This window comes from Bubalus kerabau, chromosome 10 (genome assembly GCF_029407905.1).
Source record: "Bubalus kerabau isolate K-KA32 ecotype Philippines breed swamp buffalo chromosome 10, PCC_UOA_SB_1v2, whole genome shotgun sequence".
Taxonomy (NCBI): Eukaryota; Metazoa; Chordata; class Mammalia; order Artiodactyla; family Bovidae; genus Bubalus; species Bubalus kerabau.
In genome coordinates, this window is record NC_073633.1 from 81,636,906 (window position 1) to 81,664,604 (window position 27,699).

The window sequence follows — 27,699 nt, forward strand, 5'->3', positions numbered from 1 at the left end:
ATCTAAATATTGCTTAAGATAAAATGCCACTACAGTAGCCATTCATGTTTCAAGGGTCAGTTGAAGCTGGTAACTCAATAACTCATGGGAACCCTTTAGCAGATGTTAGATCAGCCATAGTCAAATGACAATGGAAAAAGTACCTGAGTTCAGGATGAGGCTAAATTACAATTTAAGGAATAATTAACATCACTTGCCCTTGAAAGTAATACTATGTTAGGGACTAGTGGTCATGACTACAGCTAATGAAATATGTATAGAATGCTTAGGGATTGAAAAAGTACATTTCTCAGAATGGGGACTTAATTTCTTCTTTCTTGAATGTCTGATTAACATTTGTCCCTGTTTTGAGGCAATAAATCTAGACACCTGTCAAAATTGTTTTGAGTATTTCAGTTGTATGAAATTTCAAAACAAGATAACTAAATTTTTTATCATATTAATTTATATGTATAATGGAAGTTAATGCACCTGACTTGTGCATTAGGAGATACTAGTACTCTTTACATCTTTAAATTTAGCATGCATATTAAAATACATAATATATTCTGTATGTCAAGGAGAACTAAAAATCTTTATTCTATGTATAATCTTAAACATGAATATAATCTGGCTAGATGAAATCAAAAGGTCTCTCTTATGAACATCAAATACTGGGCTCATGATAAGGTATTTCAATTGGATGTAGTTTATAAAAGTTGTGAGGCATATTTCTCTTGCTTTTGAATACTGGAACTGAAGTTTTAAAGAATCTCAAATCCATATGATCACAAGACAATTGCTAAAGGAATATATAGATATATATATATAGAACAACAGTAATATTCAATTGTTTCTGTATATTTAATGTATGAGACAACTGTTCTGAAGGACTTTCCTTAAGCATTAAAATTAGATATAAAGTTTAAATCCTTCAAGAAAAATTACGGATCTTTACAAGAAGAGCTCAGTATTTATTCTTTTTACAGCTTAAGTATTTACAGCTTTGGGGATGGAAATATTTTAGGATATATGTATTTCTAAAATTTAATGTTGAAATGTTTTTCCCTTAAACTAGTGAAAAAGTCAGACTCTTTCTCCATCCCTTTTAGTACAGATTAGGATGTTTGAATTGAAGATTGGAGAAATAAGCACCAGAAATGGAATTGCTAATTCAAATACTGGTATTGCTGTTTCTTATATATTAGTTTTAAAAGTAGAACCATAACATTTTGAAAATCTGTCCACTGATTTTCTCATAGTATAAATATGCATAGTACCCAGTTAATATCTTGGGCCTAAAATTTGAGACAGTCAACTTAATTTTATGTCATATGCTCTTAGTTCTGTGATCTTAAGAACTTAATTAGGCCAAAAAGAAAAAATCCTTACAGGACATTTGAAATTATTAAATATTTAGACAGCACCTTTCCCCTACTTCATTGCATCATGACTTTTTTTTTAAGAGAAAATTATATTTCCATATTAGGTTGTGAGTTTCTAATGTCATTAAAAAAACTGGTGGAAAATCTAGATGAGTGGGTCACTTTAAAAATAATGATTTAGAGTCATAAAAACAGTTTTTACTCCCTCTTTCGTTAGGGTCTAGTAACACAGAAATATAAGATGGTACATTCAGAGTTATCCAGGGTTTCCTCTAAGTATTAACATGGCCCTCTAGCACAGCTGTGGTAACTTGTCATGTAACTTTTATGTAGGTCATTGTTCTGGGTTCTCAATTCCTTTATTTTTACCTTTAGTTTTGTATATTAGACAGCCTAAAGTTAAACATGGTAAGGTATAAAAAATCTTTGGTTTTCTATTAGCATTTCTTCACTCATTTAGCTAAACTGAAGAGGTTGCCTGGAAGTGTGGTAAATGGGTACCACCCAGAGTCCTTGTTCTTCCTTGGTCCTTTTTGGAGCTTCAACTCATTATTTCTCCTTGTTCCCACCCAAAGTTAAATACCCAGGTTGGAGAAAAGCTTTTGAAGACTGGGATATTTCGGTGAATTCTTTTCAAGTGAGTCATCTTATAATAAGCCAGCCTCTTAAGGCCATAGCCTCAAAGCAACATTGCCAGTGTACTGGTGGGTTTCCTTATATCTGAGCCAATTGGAGCAGTTACCAGCAGTGGACTCAAGAGAGTGGATCATGAATCTAGGTGTTTACAATTTTATACTACTGTGAACAGTGATTGTGTGTTACCAAGTAGACTAGGATGGTGGGGTTAAGGGGAAGCAGTGGAGTGTCTATTGCTCTTGTTTGTAAAGTTTATGCAAGGAACTTCCCCAGTGGTTAAAACTCCACCTTCCAATGTAGGGGGTGCCAAATTCAATTCCTGGTTGGGGCACTAAGATCTCACATGTGTGTAGGGTGCAGCCGAAAAAAAAAAAAAAGAAACCAACTAGTAAATGGGTGTTATCCATCATCCCACCAATGTGGGATTCATAAGTTTATATGAAAATAAAATCAGGTAGTTACTGACCATCTATTTAATGCTAATTAAGTTGTGGAGCTAAAACAAAAGAATATATGAGGCATTCCCAGTCATATAGTGTCATTTAGCATTGCTTACCATCAGTGTTAGAAGGGGGAAAATACCAAACAATCTGCGTATCAACTCAGTTGCAAGAAGAAATTACAAGACAAAGTAAATGCAGAAATGAAGTTGAACGTGGACTTCCCCAGGTTGCTCAGTGGTTAAGAATCCACTTGCCAAAGCAAGAGACAGGGGGTTCCATCCCCTCGGGAAGGAAATGGTTACCTTCTCCAGTATTCTTGCCTGGGAAATGCCATGGATAGAGGAGCGTAATGGGTTACAGTCCATGGGGGGTTGCAAAAGAGTTGTACACAAATGAGAGACACTGTTGAATACCCACTGACACAAACCAAGGTTCTTTGCTTTCAGCAACACTAATTCTCAGTACTTTAATTCAGGGTGATGCTTTACATACATTACTCCTTAAGAATCCTCAAACACCGATCATTTGGGTATCTTCAAACGACTTCCACATCAAAAACCTTGATTTCCACGGTTGCGCCACTCACGCCACGCCACGCCACGCCACCCCACCCCACACCCCGCCCCAATCAATTTAGTCCCAGCCTGGATTTTTTTTTTGTTTCTCCAACCTGGATTTAAACTTCATTTCGTGCTATCAAACTTGGGAACAAAGGGAGTTTCCCTATGGAACTGAATCTAGTTTTTCTAATTAAAAACAAAGCCAGTGACGTGGCTGGCTTCTCGGTGGGAAGGCACGAAGAACTGACTCCTAAGCAAGAAACCCTCGGGCAGCTTCGCAGTGAGAGGCCAGCGCGCCACCGCTGCCGGGGGTGTAGGCAGAGGCGGGAGCTACGGCCACCAGCCGCAGCGGCGTAGGAAGCAGGGTCCCGCCCCCGGCCCCGGCCCCGCCCCCAGTCACGGTTTCCAGGCGACGCTCTGAAGCGGCCAGCGGGAGACCATGAGTCGTGTTCCGGAGTTTTATTCGAGGCGGCAGCGGTTGTACGCGCAGTCTGCCCTGTCGGATGTAAGTGCAGCTTCGGCCGACCCCACCCCGCGGCGGGTGGAAGGACGACCCTGCGGCCCCCGCCCACCTCCGGCGCCCGACGGGGCTCGGTGGCTGGGCCGCGGCGCCTACACTGCCTCAGCCGCGGCCTTGCCCTCCGCGCTCCCCGGGCGGCGCCGCCGTAGCCTGGGGCGAGCCGCACTCGACGCGAGACCTGGGCAAAGTGGTCTGCGAAAACCAGATGATGGAGGTGTGTTCAGCAAACGGTCAGAATTGAATTCCGGCTCCCCACGCTGATATCCAGATGTAGGAAAGTTCCACCTCACCACCTCTGATGGGTTGTCTGCAAAATAAGAAACCCTCGGAGGAAGCAGTCCTGCTCGGTCCGGCTGGGATCCCCGGAGAGGAAAGGCTCCGAGCTGGTAGCTACTCAGCCTTGGAGAGTGCGAACCTGTAGTAAAGTTTAAGGCTCTGTAGCGTTAAAGAGCAACTAGTGAGAATTATTGTTAAAAGTTCATTATGACATGTTGATTTTAAATTGAACCTTTAATTATTTTTGCTGCAATCATTTCATTTTACAGCAATTGGGATTGCGATTAGGGACGTGGTACTGGAAAGATGAAACCAAAACACTTGAATTCAGAAGGTAAATTTTAACAAAATTTTATTATATTATAGCTTTTAGGGAAATTACATGTTTGTGTAAAAAAAAAAAAAATTCAAGCAATACAGAAGAGTACAAAGAATAAAATGAATGTCTCCTGAAATCTCAGCATCTAGAGATAACTATTTTGGCAGCCTTCCAGATATCACTTTCTGATGACATTTATCAGCTGCTTCCTATGTACCAGAAACTGTGCTAATCAGTTTATCTACTTTGAAACAGCTGCATGTTAATCCACTTTTACATATGAAGAAACTGATGTCAAAGGGCTAAGAAGTTTGAGGAAAGCTAACAGACTTGGCCATATCACACAGCTCAGAGGTGACTAAGATGTTTTAAATCTACGTCTACTTGGTTAACACTCTATATTATTAACTACTTTATAAAATTGCTTTTTTGAGTTATAGAAATAGAGTTTTACATTAATGAGACCATGTTATACCTGCTGCAATAGACAGTAAATTTTACAAGGTAAAATTATTAGATTAGAGGAAAGAAAGAAAGTGAGAGTCACGTCTGACTCTTTGTGACCCAGACCAGAATACTGGAGTGGGTAGCCTTTCCCTTCTCCAGGGGATCTTATCTTCCCAATCCAAGGATCAAAGCCAGGTTTCCCACATTTCAGGTGGATTCTTTACCAGCTGAGCCACAGGGGAAGCCCAAGAATACTGGAGTGGGTAGCCTATCCCTTCTCCAGCAGATCTTTCCTACCCAGGAATTGAACCAGGTCCTCCTGCATTGCAGGCAGATTCTTTACCAACTGAGCTACTAGGGAAGATTAGAACGTTTTAATTCTCCACTGGGAAAATATTGACTCTGTTAAGTGTTTTGCTAAACTAACAAGACTAGCCACCATCTGCTATGCACCTGTTATGTCCCAGATATTTGCATATTTTTCTGATTCTTAAAACAGCCTTGAAAAGTGAGTGTTAATATCTCCTCTCCACTACATAGATGAAGAAACATGGCTCAGGGAGATGAGGCAATTAAGCCAAAGCCACACAGCCAGAACAGCAGAACTGACATTTCGAACCAAGATTTATCTGATGCCAAAGTCCTTTCCACTTTAAACAGCATCTCCCTCCTATAGACTGTAAGCCCTCAGTGGCAGGAACTGTCTTAGTCATCTTCACATCCCTGAAACCGTCTCCAGAATTTCACAGAGTAGGCACTCACCAAATGTTTACTGAACAAGCGCATACTGTACTGAGGACATGGGGGCTGTGGGAGGGAATTTGGAGTGTCATGTACCCAGATAATCTGCTTTGCAAACTAACAGCTTGATCTCAGGAGTGGTCAAGTTCTAGCACATCAATTTAAGACCTTGGAGATTTCTTCCATGATTTTGGTCTCCCTCCACCTAGGGTAGGTAGGTCACCTTTTACACCCACTAGCCAACAGGAGTTCACAGACATCTAGGTACTCTCAGATTCAGGTCAAGAGAAGATGACCCCTTTTCCTCTCCCCCACCTTGCAGTTCCTGGAATCTTTCCTGGATGAATGACACTGGGACTCTTAACTTTCAGAGAAGTAGTGCCCTATTCACAAGCAGAGTGTCTGACCTTTGCAGATTATACCCTGAGGAGGATAACTGTATCAGAATATAGCAGTATACCCATTACCTCCATGCATGAAATGACACAGTAATGGGCAGGGAAAGGATGGTCATTATTTCTTAAGAAAAAGACCATGGAGAGTGGTTTGGAGGGAGACCTTGGTTCAAATCCTGGTTCTGCTACTAATTTGGTGGTCATAATTTGTCAAGTTACTTAGCCTTGTTAATTGTAAGTTCCCTTATTCAGAAAATTAAATAATAATGGCTTCTGAGGAGTAAATGAGGGCATTGCATAGTTCATCAGCTTGCATGTCCATTTTTTTCTTATTTGTTAAAGAGGGAATACCGTGGAGACTTCCCTGGCTGTCCAGTGGTTAAGACTTCACCTTCCAATGCAGGAGCATGGGTTCAATCCCGGGTCAGGGAGCTAAGATACCACATGCCTCAGGGCCAAAAATCCAAACATAAAACAGAAGCAATATTTTAACAAATTCAATAAAGACTTTTAAAATGGTCCACATCAAAGGATCTTTTACAGAAAGGAATACCTTTATTCACAGGTGAGTTGGCCCACAAGACATGCATCTCTCTGACAGTGTCTATAGTTCTATCATTTCATGTTTCAGGTGCCTTCTTCTTCCAGCTGAGAGAGAATCAGCCCCTGTCTGAGTCTTTGCTAAGGTCATGGACTCCCCTGAGGACGCACAGGAAACTACACCTCCAGAAGCCTTGGACTTATTTTTCAACATAGCTTAAGAAAAGACTCTAGTAACCCCTGAAGAGCTCTAATGGTGTGGAAGCCAAGAGTGGTCCAACCCTCTGCATCTTAGTGATGAGTTCTAGGAGAAAATATGACTGTTTTTTCTCATTTGTTTCAGGGCAAAGGAAAAATGACATGATTGTTCTAGAAATATCAGGAAAGCACATCAACACAACGTGGTCTAAATAGGTTGCCAGATTGAAGGAGGGACTATGAAGATTGGAAGAAAGTATAGATCTAGGTCAGAATGTGGTTTAGGAGCCAATCAGAGGTGCAATTTAAGGGACAATTTTCAATTTTTACTAGTGCTGCTGCTTAGTGATTCCAAAAGCACTGTGAGCATAGGCTGCTTTCAGAGCTATGGCAGGACACTCACAAGGAGGAATCCATCTCACCATCTGAACCAGAGGATGACTTTAGTCAAGTTAAAAGCCACTCAGACAAGTGTGGGAAGGTGTTACATGTCCAGAGGTCATAAAAATAAAGATGAAGGTTTAGCAGTAAATGTCAGACTGTTGGCTAAGGGCATGCACTGCCACAAGTTTCAAATGCTGAGACACGGTCAGCCTCTCTGAGCCTTAGTTCTCCATCAGTAAAATGACATCCATCTACTGGATGATCTTTTTGATGTCCTCTAACCCCAAATTCTATGATCTTATGCCTTTATAATTCTAAGTTCACTTGACTTAGTTCACAGACCTGATCTGTAAGATCCCAAACGTGTCCTTTTCCTTACCATAAGGCTCTCTCATCTCCAGTTTAACTCAGGGAAACTAACAGGGGAAGAAATGTTGAATTGTAGGGATGGATCTGAAACAAGGTTAGGAGAGAAGCAGTTTCATTTGACATTAACTGAGATTGGGTGTTTCTGTATTCTCTCATCTCCTAGAGAAGAGAAACCATGGAAAGGGCTGGTGACCTGAAATTTCTTTAGCCTGGGGGGAGAGTTAACAGCCAATGGCTTATAAGTGCCCCAAACACTTTGATGGTCCAAGGGAAAACTGAAAACAGCTTTGTGTTCTTGTTTAAGGTGGTTATATTAATATCAATGCTGCACATTAGATATCCAGCAAGCAGAATGGACTTCACAGAGCTGTTAGAAAACGTCTGAATGTTTAGAGGAATTGACCATCTTGTTAAAGACTATCTAAATGGTCTGTCAATAGAATGTACTGACCACATACTGTTTCTTCCTCTATACCTCTATCAACATTTTTTAAGGTATGCAGGTAATATATCAATACATTCTTTTTATTCTTGGAGGAGGAAATGGCAGTCTACTCCAGTATTCTTGCCTGGGAAATCCCATGGACAGAGGAGCCTAAAAGGCTACAGTCCAAAGGGTCACAAAGAGTCAGACATGACAGCATGCACACGACACAAATTCTTGTTATTACAAAAAAAAAACTTCAAATAATACAAAAGCATACAGCTGGGGAAGATAGCTCCCTTCATCACCGTACCGCCTCTCTGTCCTATCCGATCCCCATCTCTCTCTGGAGACGGCCACTATCACCATTTGGTATCCTTTCACTTCTTTTTTTCTCAGTGTTTCAGCACACCCTCCCCCTAAATACCCAATCCATGGAGACCAGTGATAAGAAGAGGACAAGAAAGAATGAAAAGTTCAGGAATCATCCACTAACCAACTTGGTGTCAATGTTCTGAACAAAAGAAAAAAATCATTCCCTTGAGGTGACATATCTAAAAGTATATATATGCTTTTAGATTCTAACCTAGTTTTCAATCTGAATATTGCCAGGATGTTGGCAAAAACTCCTGGAAGAAGAAAGTACCAAACTGATTAACTTTATTATTCCCATGGCAGGTAATTTCTCTAAAATTATGACTTTGTGGGCAACCAATGCCAGAAAAAATGTAAAGGAAGTTGTTTCAAAACTTATGTTGACAAGGAGATGATAAGAGTGTATGTGCATGCTTAGAGAATGATTAAAGTCGGGGGGAAAGTGCTGCTATCTACTATATCTACACTTAACAAAGAGACCTGTAACCGTGGGCAGAGATTAAACTTCTAGGTCATGTTATCAGTGTGGCGTTATTTCAGGCAGAAAAATAAACATCATAATCCACAGTGGCTGCCAAACTAATGTATTTGGTAGACACCACAATTCTCTTATAAAATGCACTCTTTATAAGGCAGGAACCGCATCCTACTGGTCTTTAAAACACTTTTTTCTGTTTTCCTATTAAGCATTTCCTAATAATCCTGAGAATCTGTGCATTGACTGTAATCAGAGAATGGTTTTTTTTTTAATTTATTTTTTTAATTGAAGGATAATTGCTTTACAGAATTTTGTTGTTTTCTGTGAAACCTCAACATGAATCAGCCATAGGTATACATATACCCCATCCCTTTTGAACCTCCCTCCCATCTCCCACCCCATCCCACCCCTCTTGGTTGATACAGAGCCCCTGTTTGAGTTTCCTGAGCCATACAGCAAATTCCCATTGGCTATCTATTTTACATATGGTAACGTAAGTTTCCATGTTACTCTTTCCATACATCTCACCCTCTTCTCCCCTCTCCCCATGTTTGTAAGTCTGTTCTCTGTGTTTCTCCACTACTGCCCTATAAATAAATTTTTCAGTACCATTTTTCTAGATTCCGTGTATGTGTGTTAGAATACAATATTTATCTTTTTCTTTCTGACTCACTTCACTCTATATAATAGGTTCTAGGTTCATCCACCTCATCAGAACTGACTCAAATGTATTCTTTTTTATGGCTGAGTAATATTCCATTATATATATATACCACAACTTCTTTATCCATTCATCTGTTGATGGACATCTAGGTTGCTTCCATGTTCTAGCTATTGTAAATAGTGCTGCAATGAACAATGGGATACCTGTATCTTTTTCAATTTTGGTTTCCTCAGGGTATATGCCTAAGGAGTGGGATTGCTGGGTCATATGGTGGTTTTATTTCTAGTTTTTTAAGGAATCTTCATACTGTCTTCCATAGTGGCTGTATCAATTTACATTCCCACCAACAGTGCAAGAAAATTCCTTTTTTTCCACACCCTCTCCAGCATTTATTGTTTGTAGACTTTTTGATGATGGCCATTCTAACCAGTGTGAGGTGATACTTCATTGTGGTTTTGATTTGCATTTCTCTGATTATGAGCAATGTTGAGCATCTTTTCATGTCTTTGTTAGCCATTTGTATGTCTTCTTTGGAGAAATGTCTGTTTAGGTCTTTTTCCCACTTTTTGATTGGGTTGTTTGCTTTTCTGGCATTGAGTAGTATGAGCTGCTTGTATATTTTGGAAATTAATCCTTTGTCAGTTGTGTCATTTGCTATTATTTTCTCCCATTCTGAGGGTTGTCTTTTCACCTTGCTTATAGTTTCCTTTGCTGTGCAAAAGCTTATAAGTTTAATCAGGTCCCACTTATTTTGCTTTTGCTTTTACTTCCATTATTCTAGGAGGTGGGTCATAGAGGATCTTGCTTTGATTTATGTCATTGAGTGTTCTGCCTATGTTTTCCTCTAAGAGTTTTATAGTTTCTGGTCTTACATTTAGGTCTTTAATCCATTTTGAGTTTATCTTTGTGTATGATGGTAGGAAGTGTTCTAATTTCATTCTTTTACATGTAGCTGTCCAGTGTCCCCAGCATCATCTATCGAAGGGGCTGTCTTTACCCCATTGTATGTTCTTGCCTCCTTTGTCAAAAATAAGGTACCCGTAGGCGCATAGGTTTATTTCTGGGCTTTCTGTCTTGTTCCTTTGGTCTATATTTCTGTTTGTGTGCCAGTATCATACTGTCTGGATGACTGTAGCTTTGTGGTATAACCTGAAGTCAGGAAAGTTGATTCTTCCAGCTCCATTCTTCTTTCTCCAGACTGCTTTGGCTATTTGGGGTCTTTTGTGTTTCCATATGAATTGCGAAATTTTTTGTTCTAGTTCTGTGAAAAATGCCATTGGTAATTTGATAAGGATTACATTGAATCTGTAGATTGCATTTGGTAGTAGAGTCATTTTCACAATATTGAGTCTTCCTAGCCAGGAACATGGAATATCTCTCCATCTGTTTATGTCATCTTTGATTTCTTTCATCCATGTCTTATAGTTTTCTGTGTACAATTCTTTTGTCTCCTTAGGTAAGTTTATTCCTAGATATTTAATTCTTTCTGTTGCAATGGTGAATGGGATTGATTCCTTAATTTCTGTTTCTGATTTTTCATTGTTATTATATAGAAATCCAAATGATTTCTGTGTATTGATTTTGTATCCTGCAACTTTGCTAAAATCACTGATTAGCTCAAGTAATTTTCTGATACTATCTTTAGGGTTTTCTATGTACAGTATCATGTCATCTGCAAACAGTGAGAGCTTTACTTCTTCTTTTCCGATCTGGATTCCTTTTATTTCTTTTTCTTCTCTGATTGCTGTAGCTAGGACTTCCAGAATTATGTTGAATAATAGTAGTGAAAGTGGACACTCTTGTCAGACAACACTTATTTTTGATATTACAATAATGCCTGACACAGAGTATGGCCTCAGTATATATTTATTGTTGCTTAATTGTGGTCCATTGTTTGTTAGGCCCATTACTGGTCAATAATGCTTGTACACAAGCTAAAGAATCTAAGAAACCCTGAGTTAAGTAAAGGGTCCTGAAACCTTAGAGATAATCAAGCTTTTAGAAGAGTTCACAGCGATGACAACTGAGTCCTGCTCGGGAGGCAGGACTGCCTGGTGGATAAGCACATGGCTCTGTAGCTAGAGAACTGGCCCCGGTTCTGGCTCTGGCACTTGCCAAGTGATCTTGGTCAGTTTACAATCTCTTTCTAAACTTCAGCCTTTCTCATAATGGAAGAATTGTGACAGTAGCAATATTTTCCTCATAGAGTTGCTGTGAGGATTGAATGAGATCATACTTCAAAGCACTTTGCATCTAACAAGTACTCAGTAAATCAAAAAAATCCTTCCAAATCAATCACAAGCCTTCTATTTCTTGTGAAGTTACAGCTGGATTTTCAGATGAAATGATTTGTTTATGGTGGTATTCTGGGGGCTAGTGATATGTAGATGCTGAATACAAAGTCCAATCTTTTCATCTTTTCCTAGGTGGTTGTTCCGCATGTGAATACATGGATTAAGTGTGGATGTACCTCCGATTCTCTCCAGGACACTCACAATATGTATCAGTCCTAAGGTTCCATGAGCTGTGGCAATGCTCTGATTAGTTTCTCCCAAGAAAAGATTAAGTTCCTAATTTTCTCATTTCTATTACAGTTTTACACCTGCAGTGGAATTCAAGGAAAGAGGAAAGAAAGGCAAAGCAGTTCACTTTGTTGAAATTGATGGTCCAGCTTCAGACAGGTAGCTTAACTACCACCATGGCAGTGTTGCTAATAGCGCCTCTTAGCGGAATGGCTTAAGCCTCTACAAACTCTTAAGAAAATATCACTCCCATCATCTTAAGTTGAAATGCAAATACGCATTAAGGAAAGAAGATGCACTATTTCACAATTATGATAGGAGCTAGTCATCCCAGTAGTGTATTCTTGTGATAATTTGGCTACAAATGAATTTTCAGCTTCTTATACTTTTAAAAAGAATTGAAAATGATAGATATGCCAAAAACAGATGAGCTAAATGTTCTATTTTGGGTGAAATTGGTATTTTCATTTTATGTCAGGCAGTATGCATTCCTCCTATCCCTAGCATAGTATATATAATGTTTAATAAAATATATTCCAAAATGATCCTACATTAAATGAAATCCACATATAACACTCAGGGTCTTCTTACTTTATAGTAAATACTCTCTGTGCCTCAGGATAGATTAAATACAACTAAAACCTTTCAAAGTACTACTAAAGGGCTTCCCTGGGGATTCAGTGGTAAAGAATCCACCTGCTGTGCAGGAGATTCAAGTTCCATCCCTGATCCGGGAAGATCCCATATGCTGTGGAGCAACTAGGCCCATGTGCCACGGCTGTTGAGCCTGTGTTCTAGAGCCTGGGAGCCATATCTACTGAGCCCATGTGCTGCAACCGCTGAAGCTCACATGCCCTAGCCTATGGTCCCCAACAAAAGAAACCATGGCAGTGAGAAACCTGCTCGCTGCAACTAGAGAGTAGCCCCTGCTCTGTGCAACCAGAAAAACCCTGCAGCAACAAGGACCCAGAATAGCCAAAAATTAAAAAAATAATTTTTAAAGCACTACTAGAGACTGTCATATCCCCTAACAGGTTGACAGATAAAAGGTTTGCCCTAAGAGACGATAAGTCACCCAGAGGCTTAGAGAAACGGAGTCAGCAGGGCAACGTTACACTCCATGATGTTAAATGTGAGTAACTGTGTCATCATCCTTACATATGTTCCCTGGTGTCAGCCTCTAACGCAGCAGTTCATCCCTCTTTCAACTGTCCATCTTCTCTCCCTTCAGTTGTGGCTTTGCTTTTGCTACAAGATACTGAGATGCCGCGTATCTGTTCCTTTACAACATTTATGAGGTATGTAATGCTTTGTGAGACATTTTAGATCCTTTATCTTTTATTTTGAAGTCATTCCATCTGATAAATGATGAAAAATCTAAGTTTAGGAGAAAGAGCTGGCTCTGTGCTAGCCATCCTCCTTTGAAACAATTCTGTTTCAAAGACTGAGACCACAGGGAGAAAAAGTCAGGTCACAGGAGCCCAAAATAAAGTCAAGGAGTTTGGAGAGCATATTGTCAGAGTTCCAATGAGTATACACTGTGTGTATGTTAGTTAAAGGGTATGCTCACTTACTGAAGATCAGTGTTCTCCACTAGTTGTGTCTGGCAGCCCCAAGTACTAGGTGTGTGACTTTGGCAGAGCTTCTTGTCCTTCCTAAGGGTCAGTTTGCTCAGATACAAGTTTGGAAGTCCTGCTGTCGCAGGTGGCTGTTCGTGGAAGGTGCTCCACGTGACAGCTGCACTTGGACCGCTCAGTGGAAGATGCGTATCCCGAACTGTGGGAGCGCCCTCAGATTCCCTCAGCGTTCAGCGAAGACCATTTATGGAAAACATCTGAGAGTCTCTGCCTGATGCTTTATTCTATGGCAGGAGCACACTCAGCCAGACTACAGGGCAAGCTTGGGGCACTAGGGAGTCAGCGTCCCAGAAGCAGCCTCCAGTCAGTGATGGGCTGGAGGGAGAGTTGGCAGATAAATAGCCCACCTTCCACCTGTCAGGATAACTTTGAGTTTTCTATACTGCCTCCCAGAGTCCCCCATGGGACCGAACTACACAGTGATAATGAACTTGTTAGCACCCCTTTTCTATCTCACCTCTCTGCTCCCTTACTGATGTTTACTCTGATCATTTCCAAGTAAACTACTTACTCTCACATCTGTCTCATGGCACGTTTCTGAGAGAACCCAGCCTAGGACAGGTAATTATTAATATCGTGGAAAAAAAGTCTGCACTGCTCATCTTCATCTTGCTCTCAAGGTATGTTTAAGGAAAGCATGCCACAGTAAACATTTCCATCTGGGGCTAGAAAGGAAGCAGCAAAAATTGTAAGAATATTTGGAAAGAAAACAAAGGGTTTTAGTTTTAAAACAAATGATGTAGGACTGTAAATCAATGCAATCTTTTTGGAGAGCAAAACTTATGAAACTTTAATGTACAGATATTCTGTGTCCTAGCATTTTCACTTCTAGGAAGTTACTCAAAAATGTGGCTATAAGAATGAGTACTGCAGCAATGTCTATAATATTTTTAAAAAACCTAAATATCCATCGGTACAGGATTAAATTATGAGCCACAGAATACTTTATCCAGCTGTTTAAAAAAAATGAGAAAAATCTATACATGGTATCATGGAAAGAGGTCCATCCTACACAGATAAGTGACAGAAGCACGTTGCAAAGACTTGTGTATACAGCATTGTCCCATTTGTTACCAAAAAAATTAAGGCATATATTCATGCATATGTATGTGTGTTGGTAGGGGAGGACCTTATATGTGATTGTCTGTGGTCTAGAAAGGTTAGGATGGATTCATGCCAAACTCTTAACAGTGGGTACCATTAAGGAGTAGGATGGTGACAAAAGAGTGAGGGGAGAGCCTTTTTACCTCGTACGTTTGTGTACATTTTTTGAACAACAAAGTTACCTATAGTATAAAAACTTTTAAAATATGAAAACTAACTGATAAGCAAAATTGTAATTGAATTGTGACCTCCTAAAAAGTTTTGTTTACAAAAGTCAGATTTCTTATATCTTCAACAGTTATAGTAGGTAGAATTTTAAATGTAAACTAGTTGTGTGATGGGTATGCTGACATGTGTTTCTACTTATTCTTGTGTTGTGTGCCTATGTATTTTTTTATGACTAGCTTCATGATTGAAATACGTTGTCATTATTTTCTTTTAATCTCCTCATAGGAATAAGAATCTTGACAATTTCCTTATGGCATTGTTGTACTACTTATATTATTACTTGGAAAAAATCTCACAGGAAAAGAAACCCAGAAGCTATATGGTGTAAGTAGAATTTTTTAAAAATTGATTTATTTATTTCTGGCTGAGCCTCGGGATTTTCAGGATGTTAGTTCCCCACCAGGGATTGAACCCAGGGCTCTGGCAGTGAAAACACCAGTCCTAACCACTGGACCACAAGGAAATTCCCCATAGTGCACTTTAAAGCTTTATCACTGCCAGTATTAGAACTAAATTTTGTGTAGGCTAAAGAGATGATGGAAATTGAGAAATCTTGGATTATTAAGATAAAATGTTTATTTAATGTTTCTCTTATAAGATAAAAAATAAAATGTTTATTATTATCAAACATTTTACAGGGAGGAGTTCTTCAGTTTTAACGCTCACTGAATACTTCAGATGGGTATTCTGTTAATGAAATATTCCAAATAATATAGACCAGCAATGCCCAATAGAAGAGTATGCTCAACTTTTGAGAGCTATGTATGTAATTTAAACTTTTCTGATAGCTATGTTTTTAAATTGCAAAAAGATACAGGTGAAATTAATTTTAACAAGGTATTTTATTTAATCCAATGACTCAAAAATATTGTCATTCCAACTTGTAGTCAATGTTAGGAAGTTATTAATAAAATACTTTACTTTTATTTAGCAAGTTTTTGAAATAAGGTCTATTTTATAATATTCCTCAATTCAGAGGAATTGAGGAATAGGTGAGCACTAGCTGCTCAAAGTGCTCAGCAGCTACATGTGGCTTACAGCCATATTGAACAATGTGGATATAGATATTATTTCTGTTTTTCATGCTTACAAAGTTCTTGCTAAAGGGTTTGTAAGCATCTAATTTAAAAAAACTAAGAATTAAAAAAAATTAATAGGTATGACCCAAATGATATTCCACATCACAGAAGAAAACAAGATTTCATAGGCTACATATGAAGAATTTAATCACTTTAGGTGGAGGTGGCTCAGAGCTATACAGGGCAAGAATCTGGGAACTCAGCGTCCCAAGTGGAACAATGCCTCTCAGGCATGGTGACCTTTGCAAGCCATGAAACTTTCCCAGTGCCTTCCCCAGTACATGTGGAACCAACCCAATGATTTAGCTCTTAGGAATGCTGGATAAGAGTCATCAGTTTGTTGCTGTGGAATGTTTTCAAAATGCAAAATCCTTGCACATAAACAAGCAGCCTGAGAAACATTTTGTGGACAGATGAATGTATTGGGATAGCAATTTTCTAAGGAACCAAATAAATAATTCAAACTTTGCTGCTCCAGTAAAGCCATTATAATATGCAACATCCACCAGAGCAGCCAGAGATCATGAAGTGTTTCTATGGTAGCAGAGGGGCTCAAGCCAGCTGTGGGCTCAGAAACTTTGAGGAGTCTTACTGTTTCCAAAGAGAAAATTTATTAGACTTTGGTAGCATATTAGCTTTTATTTTGTATAGTGTTTTCAAATTCTGCAGGTTATTGCTACTCAAGCCAGAGACATTGTTTCAGTTCTTAATCTATAAGAATAAATAACAGAGAAGAAAAGTTTCTTAGTTATTTTTGAAATGTACTAAAATTACCTAGTAATATTTGGTTGGGGTTTCCCTGTGGCTCAGATGATAAAGAATCTGCCTGCAGTGCAGGAGACCTGGGTTCAATCCCTGGGTTGGGAAGATCCCCTGGAGAAAGGAATGGCTACCTACTCCAGTATTGTTGCCTGAAGAATTCCATGGACAAAGGAGTCTGGGGGGGCTACAGTCCATGGGGCTGCAAAGAGTCAGACACAACTGAGCGACTAACACTCACTTTTTTTTCAGTGATATTTGTATATTTTCATAGAAGGAATCAGTTACAGAATGACTGAAAAATTCAAGCCTTAAAAGTAATGGTTCTGTGGTGTGGTTCTAAAACAGCATGACTTCATTTTCAAGTCTCCATTAGTTGATTGGTTTATTTATTATAATAGAAACAAATTAAATTGAGATATCTGGGCATAACTTAAAAATTAATTTCAGTCAAAATAATGAGGTCTAACATAGAGATAATAGTAGCACTCATTTTCAGTTATTGTCCAAATTAGATAAGATAATGCATTTTATCCTAACCTAGTGGTTGGCACTTGGAAGGAAAGCCTATAACCTGTGAGAGGAGAGCAGGAAGAGATATAGAAAGATATCAAAGGTACACTTTGATGATCTTAGATGACTAAAAGACCTCATTCCAGAAGAAGAAGCCTTATCCCCATTTTACAGATGATGAAGCTAAGGCTCAGAGAGTTTAAATAGCTGGCTGGAGGTTACCTGCCAAGTTAGTGGTGGAGCTAAGACTAGAACACACGTCTCTTTAACTCTACAGTCTATGTCTGTGGGGTATGCTCTCATCCCTTACTAGTCAGATTGGCTTTCTGTTGCTAAGGTTATCCATTTGTAATTAGGACTTATAGCTTCCAATGCTAATGCTGCTAAGTCGCTTCAGTCGTGTCCGACTCTGTGCGACCCCATAGACGGCAGCCCACCAGGCTCCCCCGTCCCTGGGATTCTCCAGGCAAGAACACTGGAGTGGGTTGCCATTTCCTTCTCCAATGCATGAAAGAGAAAAGTGAAAGTGAAGTCGCTCAGTCGTGTCCGACTCTTAGTGGCCCCATGGACTGCAGCCTACCAGGCTCCTCTGTCCATGGATTTTCCATAGCTTCCAAACAAAGGTTCAACTATGTATGGAGTTTTAAACATCATAAGTATTTTCAGGTTGTTACAAGCTTCATAATTATAATTTTTAATGGTGGCATAACGCTCCATCAAGCCACTGTATGTTAGTGACTTATAGATCTGCCTGTTAAGAAGCAATGTCGTATAGTGATAACAGGACAGACTTTGGTGCCTGGCTTAAATCCCACAGGGACTCACATGTTAGATCCTTGTCAAGTTCTTAAACAGTAACTGGCTGTGTTACTATAGCCTGTATTACTATTCCTATTATCCCTGTATTTTATATATTTTTGGAGTCTCCAGGTTTTCTGATAGACATAAATAATTGCATTGATATCTTCATGTATTACAGTTCTCCCCTAACTTTGGATGATTTTTTTAAAAAGAAATTTCCAGGATAGATTGTTGCATCAAAACTTACGACCAGTTGTATGGCACTTGAAATTATTACCAAAATTTTTTCCAGAGGATTATACCTGGGTTTGTTTTAAATGCCAGGCTCTACCCAGACTTAATGAAACCAAAATCTGAAAGAGAAGTTGGCATTGGGAATTTGGACGTCTAGCAATTACCCCAGGTGAAATTTTTTACACTTATTAAGACTTGAGAACCATTTGCCTAAACATTTCAAACCATTTCTTCTTTGTTGTTGTTTGGTTTGCTTTGTTTTCAGCAGCAAAAGGAGAGATTAACTATTGGCAGATCTGGCAAAGTAGAGGTGAAGGCTGAAGGTGGTGCTTCTGAAGGAAACAGGGAGGCCGGAAACAGTGATGGTCATTGGGGTGCTTGTGGGAGAGTGTGTGTTGGGTTATATGATATTTGGGCATTTAAAGTTGGAACCCACTTTTATCTATTGCAGAAGCTCATGTTATTCTGATGACTCACAGGCCTTCTCACCATGTGTGATAAAGTTTTGTGCTTGGAGACATCTATATTATCCTTAAACCCACTCCCTTTCCCCACAGCTTATCCTCCTGTGGTTAGTCTAGTGGTTAACAACAGAAGGGGCAGGATGCTATTCCTGTTGTTTGAAGTGCGTTTCATCTGGTTTAAATCTTTCTGAAAACAAAAGGGCAGGAAACAAGACAGTGCCACTTCGCTTTTCAGTAGCAATCATTGGAATATATCGTTGGCAATGTTGTTTCCTACTATATTGTACTGTGAAGCTTCTAAAATTAGGCTTCAGACATGCTGTAACCTAAAAACAGATTGTCTTTTAGAAAGTGCATTTGCAATTCAATTGGATGGGGCTGTGTTTTACAGGCAAGCAGGGAGGTGATTGTAATTGATGCCAAAGTTTCCAGAGTAGTTCCTCACTATTGCCTTTTTAGCAAACAAAGAACTGAGGGTGGGCAAACGTTGAGTAGTTCAAACATTGAGCCCCCAAACGTAGTAGTAACGTCGGAAAACCCTCAGGGCGCTAAGGTGGGAAAAAGTCTCCATGGCTGTTATACCAAAACAGCAGGAAAGTGGGCTGCTCACTGCCTCAGAAACTAGGATAGGGAATTTGTTAGTTGAGCTGTTCTCAATTAGGACTGTCTGTGTATAAAATTAAGGGTACATCAGTTCAGTTCAGTCACTCAGTCGTGTCCGACCCTTTGCGACCCCATGGACTGCAGCAAGCCAGGCCTCCCTGTCCATCACCAACTCCCGGAGTTTACTCAAACTCATATCCATTGAGTCCGTGATGCCACCTGAGTCTGTGATGCCACCCAACCATCTCATCCTCTGTCAACCCCTTCTCCTCCCGCCCTCAATCTTTCCCAGCATCAGGATCTTTTCAAATGAGTCTGCTCTTGGCATCAGGTGGCCAAAGTATTAGAGTTCAGTTCTTCCAATGAACACTCAGGACTCCCAAGAGTACATAGCACAATATATAAAGAATCTTTAAAAAATGAATACTCAGGACTTCCCTGATGGTACACTGGATAGGAATCCGCCTGTCAATGCAGAGGACACAGGTTTGATCCCTCATCTGGGAAGATCGCTCAGGCTGCAGAGCAACTAAGCCCATGAGCCACAACTACTGAGCCCAGGCTATAGAGCCTGTGCCCCGCAACAAGAGAGGCCACTGCAATGAGAAGCCCTCACACTGGAACGGAAGAGTAGCCCTCTGCAACTAGCGAAAGCCCGTGTTCAGCACCGAAAACTCAGCGCAACCAAAAATAAATAAATTAATAATATTTGGCATAAACTTGAGATGCTGATTACAATGATAAATGTCAAAGGACTTGGAGGACCTTCCTCTGCCCCAGCTCAAATTAAAAAAAAGAAACGATAAGTGAGATGTGTTGACTCACTTGTGTTTCAAAATAGTTTATACTTCTGACTTTTCACTAGTTGATAAAGAAATTTACCAAATTAATACAGATTATTGTTTTTCTTTTCAGGGGCCTTGAAGAGAAGAAAGAAATGGAAATGATTATCAGTAAGTTAGAAGCAGCACAGAAATACTTGGCACAGAAGTACTGTGTCCTCATCCTGGGCTTGGGAATGCCTGATAAGCATCACATGAGCTGCGGAAAGTAAGCACCCATTTAGATCTTCACTTGTGTGTATATCCACATCCTTATGACCCTAAATTTTGACTTTCGGTACCCTTGAGAAAGGCTTATTCTTTGTTGTACAGAATAAGTGGGCTCAACTGAGACTGTCCCAAACTCATGTGATGTCGTGTTGGAGAGAGCCAAGTGAGTCTAGGAAGAACCCCAGAATCTCAGCTGATTTTCTTTTTCTTTCTTTCAATTAAAGTTGATTTACAGTGCTGTGTTAGTTTCAGGTGTGATAGATGTTTTAACAGCCTGCTACCACTTGGGTTTAAATTTCTTTCAGATTGAATAGGATTAAACATACACATTACCATACATAAAATAGAGAGCTAGTAGGAAGTTGCAGTATACACAGGGAGCGCAACCTGGTGCTCTGATGACCTAGAGGGGAGGGATGAGGAGGGATGTTCAAGAGAGAGGGGACATATGTATACTTACTGCTGATTCACGATGTTGTATGGCAGAAACCAACACAATATTATCCGGCAATTATCTTCCAAATAAAAATTAAAGTAAGAACAGTAAAAATAAAATAAAAAAATCTCAAATTATATCAGCTTGATTAAATCATGCTTTCCTGTTGCCAGACAAGGGCTGCTTGGCTGCGTTGGGTGAGCAGCCGAGTGATGGGCCAGTGTTGAAGGGGTATTGGGTGTGTCCTCTGCCCTTGTGCTGCTTGCTTTTCAGAAACAGTTGTGGGTATGAGTAAGGTAGGAGTAGTAAAATGACCCTGTTTGTGAAAGGATGTAATTGTTTACCTTAGGACGACAGTTTATAATAACTAATATAATTAAAAATTTAAACTGTCATATCACAGGAAAGTTTGGAATCACAGGAGAGAAAATTGCAATCCTTAACCCAAAATCTCCCTCTCTGATTTCACAACATTACCAACATTCACAACATCACAACAGTACTAATTTCACAACAAGCTCAAGACCTGTCTCTGGTCATGGCCAGACTTTAAAAAATTTTTTAAACTTTATTAGCAAAGAACCCAGTACATAATTTCTCTCTCCCCACATTCCCCCACATTTTTCAAAATACCAATATTTGTATTGTATATACTTTTTGTGTTCCACATTTTTTTTTCTGTGAACCTTATTCTAGTATTCTGCTTATATAACCTCACCTACTACTTTGAATAGCAACTGTGGTTATTCTGTTATATAACATACCAGTGTGCTTAACCTTTCCTCTTGTGTACACTTGTGTAGTTTCAGTTTTTATGCTTACTGTTTTTACATTGAATATCTTTATATAAGTAACTTTGTTCATTTGCGCTGTTTTGTTGTTGTTGTTATTGTTCAGTCACTGAGTGATGTCTGACTCTTTGCCACCTCACGGATTGTAGCATGCCAGGTTTCTCTGTCCTCCACTGTCTCCCAGAGTTTGCTCAAATTCATGTCCATGGAGTCGGTGATGCCATCTCGCCATCTCATTCTCTGCTGGCCCCTTCTCCTTTTGCCTTCAATCTTTCCCAGCATCAGGATCTTTTCCAATGAGTCAGCTTTTCACATCAGATGGTCAAAGTATTGTAGCTTCAGTTTCAGCAACAGTCCTTCCAAGGAATATTCAGGGTTGATTTTCTTTAGGATTGACTAGTTTGATCTCCTTGCTGTCCAAGGGACCCTCCAAAGTGTTCTCCAGCACTGCAGTTCAAAAACATCAGTTCTTCAGCGCTCAGCTTTTTTTATGGTCCAACTCTCATACCAGTACATGACTACTAGAAAAACTAGCTTTGACTATGTGGACCTTTGTCAGCAAAGTGATTTCTCTGCTTTTTAATGTACTGTCTAGATTTATCAAGAATAAAGTAGCTAGGCCAAAGCAGAAACTCAGTTGTGGCTGTGTCTGGTGGTGAAAGTAAAGTCCAATACTGTAAAGAGCAATATTCCGTAGGAACTGGAATTGGAGTTGAAAGGGAAAATGTAACAAATCTAGACAGCTCCCTACTGTCTTTTCCTCTTCTTAAAAGGACACTAATCCCATTATGGGGCCACATCCTCTTGACCTCATCTAAACTCAATTATCTCCCAAAGGCCCCATCTCCAATTATCATCACTTTGGAGGGGTTTTAAGGGCTTCAACATATGAATTAGGATAGGGGAAAGACACACTCTGTCTATAACAAGGTTAAAAAAACACATACTCTAAAAAACATTTTTAAGTACATTTTTATTACATAGTATTTTTTATACAAACTTTTAAAAGAACTCATGTTTACAAGTGATTGCCTCAGTACATTTCCTGGAGATGTTGGTCTTTCTGCCATTGTGGACAATGTCACCTGCTTTGGAGAATAATCAGTTTTTTAGCTCACCACCCCCATTCACATAATAAATTTTATATAGGCCAAATTGCTGAACAATGGATATTGAGTAAAACAGATTATAACATGACTTTACCAGAAAAAGTTGTTAATTGGCCATGAGTGTTGATTGCGTCCTTGCATGAAGTTTATATTGCTCTTTTTGGTTGCTTTTATTTCGAGAAGACAAGGACAATGTTTTTGCCAGTTATGAGTTATGAATTGATTTTAACATATCATTCTTTAACTTAGTCCTGTTGTGAACAAGCTTCTATTCTCCTGTGTATTTTCTGACTTTTCTTTCTAATGTATGCATCCTTAATGTTGGACTAGAACACCTTCTACTGTTTATCTCTGGAGATAAAGATTTCAGTAGAACCAGTAATTTAGCAGCTGTTAATTTGGTGCTTTCATGATTCTTGAGAAGTAGGAGGACATGTCTTTCTGTTCTAAATACATCTGTGAAATCCTGATATTACAAAATCTTCAGCAAAATTTTGATGAACTTGTTGAGTAAAAGCGCTCTGTGTTTTCCGGGATAGATAAGAAAGTCTCCAAATGGCACAAGCCCATAGAACTGGATCTGGTCTTTGGTTATGGCCAATTCTGGCTCCGGCCCCACTTCTGCCCTGGAAGGTACGCCTCGTCCTCTGCTCTCAGTGCAGCTGTCACCTGACCGGTGACCAAAGAGACTGGCGGTGGGGATGGCAATGGGGACAAAGGGGTTTCTTTGAAGCTCAGGTGCTTAAGTCATCTTTAAGTCCTTCTCCCCAACCCTTATCTTCAGTCACTTGCACCAAGGCCTCTTTTCCCTCCCCCAAGCACATACCTTTGAAATTTTTCTTCCCTTGTACAGAGCAGGCCTTGACCATCTTTTAAACCTAAAGGCAGCAGGGGGCCTAGTGGGAACACAGTTTTTTTTTTTCTCTCCCCAGCACAGAACCCCATATGTCTGGCTCTAGGCTTTACACCCCTTCAGGAATGACTGAAAATATGATTTGGTTTAGAGCTAAGAGCCGCATTTAGCAGGAAGGAAAAAGAAACCATATAACAGACCATGACAGTCTCTGAGTTTACCAACAGCCTGGCTTCCCCCTCTTTCCTTTGGATTCCACCCTCACAGGCGACTGTAAGGCCTCTTTGTTAACCAGCATGGCAGCCACTTACCAGCTGTGGCTCCTGAGTGCTTGGAACGTGGCTGACCCACATGAATATGTGCTGTAAGTGTAAAATATGCACTGTACAAAAAGTTTAAAAGTGAATAAAATAACTCACTGATAATTTAAAATATTGATTACATATTGAAGTATAATATTTGGGGGTAAAATAAGTATATTATTAAAATTAATATCACCTGTTTCTTTTTACTGTGACTCCTAGAAGGTTTTAAGTCACATTTGGGGGTTGTATTATATTTCTACTGGATTACACTCTTATCAACCTGTGTCTGTTTTCTTTCTGATTCTTTTTGCATCCAATAGCCATAACCACTGTTTGAGATGTTTTTTCTTTATTTTAAACTCAGTCTCTAGTTCTTTATTTCCATTCGTACCAACACCTTGTGTGGCCTCTTCACCACCGTTCCCCTCTCCTCACCTCACCTCCCTAACATACACTTTACCAGATATATTTGGAACAGTACATTTTCTCGCTGGCTTGTTTATCCTGAATTTATACTGATTATGTATATCTTGAAATTCTATTAATTTATTTTAGTTTTTTTATGAGTCCCACTTTATTTTTTTTAATAAAGTGTAGTTAATTTACGATGTTGTGTTAATTTCTGCTGTACAAAGTGATTCAGTCACATAAACATCATTTTTCATGTTCTTTTCCGTTATGGTTTCTCACAGGATATATTGATTAACCAAACACTAGGGGTTTTGATCTAGGTAACCTAGGAAGTTGAAGAAAAAGACATTGGCACTCATTCACAGTGCCTTTTTGATAGCATTTATGTGAGTAAATAGTTATGAGACCATTGGTAATAATCTGCAAAGAGGCCTTTTGAAGATAAAGGATTGCCTAGATCACTGAAATATTGAACTTCCTTTTCAACCTATAGTTGTAATTTGTTTTATTTCAGGGGGAAAATATCAGATACACAAAAAGACTGGAAATTCTTTGAGGTGAGTCACTTACCTTTGGGGACTCTGCTCTTTGACATGAAATATGAAGTATAGCAATAACCAATAGTTATTTTTCGGGCACATATTTTTAGTAAATATCTTCTAAAAAGGATACTAATAAGCTGTGTGCCATTCCTTAAATCTTTGGTCTGATTTTCCTCCTGCCAAAGTGAGTACATGTATAAGTTCCCACAGCTCTTCAGGCATGTGGAGAGAGTGGGTCATCTTGGTTTGCATCTCCTTAGCGGTGTTCCATAGACGGGAGTTTCCCATGTCATTTTTCATGGCATAGCTGTGGACTGTGATTCTTGTCTGTCTTCTGTCGTAGTCCTTTTATACATTCTGTACATACGTAGCCTGGATTGTCTTCCGACGTCAACACTTCACAGAGATTGAGGAAGAAATAGGAAGGCTCTTTCGTTCCAACATGTTCAACATTCCTCGAAGGAAGCGTGAGGATGAAGAGTCAGGAGGGGAGAAGAAGCGCATGACTTTTGTACAATTCAGGTATGACCTTTTGACTCTAAGTTCAAGGACATTGCTAGAAAACAGGATCATGTGACCTAAATGTCATCCCTGCTTCTCCCTGCCAGGAGAATGATGGCAAAACGCCCAGCGATTAAAAAAGCCATTAACATGCGCTCTCCAGTCATGTCCACTCTGCTGCCCTCTCTCAGAGAAAAAGCTCAGAATGTCTCTGAGAAAAAGTACCGTCAAATAGGCACAAAATTCCCAGCGCAGATGCAAGAGCCCAGGGAAACTCTGGATTCTTTGCACATGCCAATGTAAGTGGCCCCAGGGGAGAGGAAGGAGAGACCGAGTGTTGTGTGTCACTTCCTAGCTGGGACCCAGGAGGGCCAGGGTCTCAGAAACAGTACTTCTGCCAGAAAGTTGAACAAAGGTGGAAACACAGTCTTCCTACCATCCCTGGCTCCTGTCCACCTGTTTTCTTTCCAGATCGGCTCTTGGTATACGCATCTAGGCTAGAAAAAACTAGAAAGTTATACTAGACTTCAAACAGTTTTAATTTGGTGAAGTAAATAGCAGACTTTGTAAGACTGAGGTTTTCCCATTAGAAGAATAATCTTTGGGAAGTGTATGAAATCTTGCTAGGTGTCAAGTGTTTGGACCCATATTTAAGACTACAGTGGTGGTTCATAGAAATAGGGAAAGCTTAAAAAAAATAGGTGCATAAATCTGTGTGTGTGTGTGTTTATCAGTCTTAGCTTTATACACATACAAAGCACAACCATATGCCTTAGTCTTTGACCTCAGCAAAGATTCATCTATACCAATCATTCTTTCCACAGAGTTGGCATCTTGGGGGAGCCTCGATGTCAGTTCAACCCCCATACCCTTATCCCTCTTGATCCAGAAGAAAGCATGAAGTCTGGGAAACCGTCTTCCCTGATAGAAAGAAATAACATGAGGATTCAGGATACACTGGACTTAGTCATGAGAACACTGTCCTCTCAAACAACATTCCCTAAATAATCTATACATTCCACTTCTGTAGTTAATTCTTATATTTGAAGTAAACTACTTTGACTTAATCACTTTATATGACTAGTGTTTATTATTAAACTTTAAAACTTATCCAAATTATTTTGCTAAAAGTTCAACAGTAGACTAAAGAGTTCTAGGAAGCTTTTGAAAAGCTCATTTTCCTATATTTAATAGTTTGCTTTGTTAATTATTTACTTCCTTGGCTTTACATGACTGTGTAGAGTAATGTATTAGGACATTTGCCTTTTTATACTGCTCAATGAACAATGCAAAGAAGTAGAATAAAACAATAAAATGGGAAAGACTAGAGATCTCTTTAAGAAAATTGGATATCAAAGGAACATTTCATGCAAGGATGAGCATGATAAAGGACAAAAATGGTAAAGACTTAACAGAGGTAGAAAAGGTTAAGAAGAGATGGCAAGAATACACAGAAGAACTGTACAAAAAAGGTATTGATGACCCAGATAACCATGATGGTGTGGTCACTTACCTAGAGCTAGACATCCTGGTGTATGAAGTCAAGTGGGCCTTAGGAAGCATTACTACTAATAAAGCTAGTGGAAGTGATGGAATTCCAGCTGAGCTATTTAAAATACTAAAAGATGATGCTGTTAAAGTGCTGCACTCAATATGTCAGCAAATTTAGAAAACTCAGCACTGGCCGCAGGACTGGAAAATGTCGGTTTTCTTCCCAATTCTAAAGAAGGGCAGTGTTAAAAAATGTTCAGAAGTGAAAGTCACTTAGTAATGTCCGACTCTTTGTGACCGCATGGACTGTAGCCTGCCAGGCTCCCCGTCCAGGGAGTTCTCCAAGCAAGAATGCTGGAGTGACTTGCCATTCCCTTCTTCAGGGGATCTTCTCAACCTGGGGATCGAACCTGGGTCTCCTACATTGGAGGTAGATTCTTTACCATCTGAGCCACCAAACCACCAGACAACCGGGTTCACTTCCTATGCTAGTAAAGTGAAAGAAAGTGAAAGTCGCTCAGTCGTGTCCAACTCTTTGCCACCCCATGAACTGTACAGTATATGGAATTCTCCAGGCCAGAATACTGGAATGGGTAGCCTTTCCCTTCTCCAGGGAATCTTCCCAACCCAGGGATTGAACCCAGGTCTCCTGCATTGCAGGTGGATTCTTTACCAGCTGAGCCAACAAGGGAAGTCCAAGAATACTGGAGTGGGTAGTCTATCGCTTCTCCAGGGGATCTTCCCAATCCAGGAATTGAACTGGAGTCTCCTGCATTGCTGGTGGGTTCTTTACCGACTGAGCTACCAGGGAAGCCCCATGCTGGTAAAGTTATAGTCAACATCCTTCAGGCTAGACTTCAGTAGTACTTGAATGGAGAACTTCCAGATGTACAAGCTGGGTTTAGAAAAGGCAAAGGAACCAGAGATCAAATTGCCAACTTTCGTTGGATCATAGAGAAAGCAAGGGAATTCCCCAGAAACATTTACTTCTGCTCCATTGACTACACGAAAGCCTTTGACTATATGTATCACAACAGAGTGTGGAAGGTTCTTAAAGAGTAGGAATACCAGATCATTCTTACCTGGCTCCTGAGAATCCTGTATACGGGTCAAGAAGCAACAGTTAGAACC

At 39.7% G+C, this 27,699-nt stretch overlaps 1 protein-coding gene across 2 annotated transcripts; it reads left to right on the plus strand.

Annotated features, from left to right (window-relative positions):
• The first annotated feature begins 3,255 nt into the window (after positions 1-3,255).
• Positions 3,256-26,425, plus strand: PPP1R36 (protein phosphatase 1 regulatory subunit 36). 2 transcript variants are annotated; one of them, XM_055538348.1, is made up of 11 exons: positions 3,266-3,508; positions 4,069-4,133; positions 11,728-11,814; positions 12,690-12,787; positions 12,887-12,953; positions 14,850-14,948; positions 19,993-20,127; positions 24,549-24,591; positions 24,920-25,098; positions 25,185-25,376; positions 25,902-26,415. In XM_055538348.1, exons 1-11 carry the CDS (start codon positions 3,443-3,445, stop codon positions 26,083-26,085), a joined length of 1,215 nt encoding a protein of 404 aa, XP_055394323.1. In that variant the 5' UTR covers positions 3,266-3,442; the 3' UTR covers positions 26,086-26,415. The 2 variants fall into 2 exon arrangements, with proteins under 2 accessions (XP_055394324.1, XP_055394323.1); XM_055538349.1 differs by lacking the exon at positions 25,185-25,376 and having other exon boundaries at positions 3,256-3,508; positions 25,902-26,425.
• Positions 26,426-27,699: the final 1,274 nt, after the last annotated feature.

Bases quoted from the DNA above. Each gene is read 5' to 3' on its own strand.
- PPP1R36 (XM_055538348.1), top strand. From the start codon at position 3,443: ATGAGTCGTGTTCCGGAGTTTTATTCGAGGCGGCAGCGGTTGTACGCG. The intron at 3,509-4,068 runs GTAAGTGCAGCT...TTCATTTTACAG, and splicing joins CGCAGTCTGCCCTGTCGGAT to CAATTGGGATTGCGATTAGG. The intron at 24,592-24,919 runs GTGAGTCACTTA...CTTCTGTCGTAG, and splicing joins AAGACTGGAAATTCTTTGAG to TCCTTTTATACATTCTGTAC.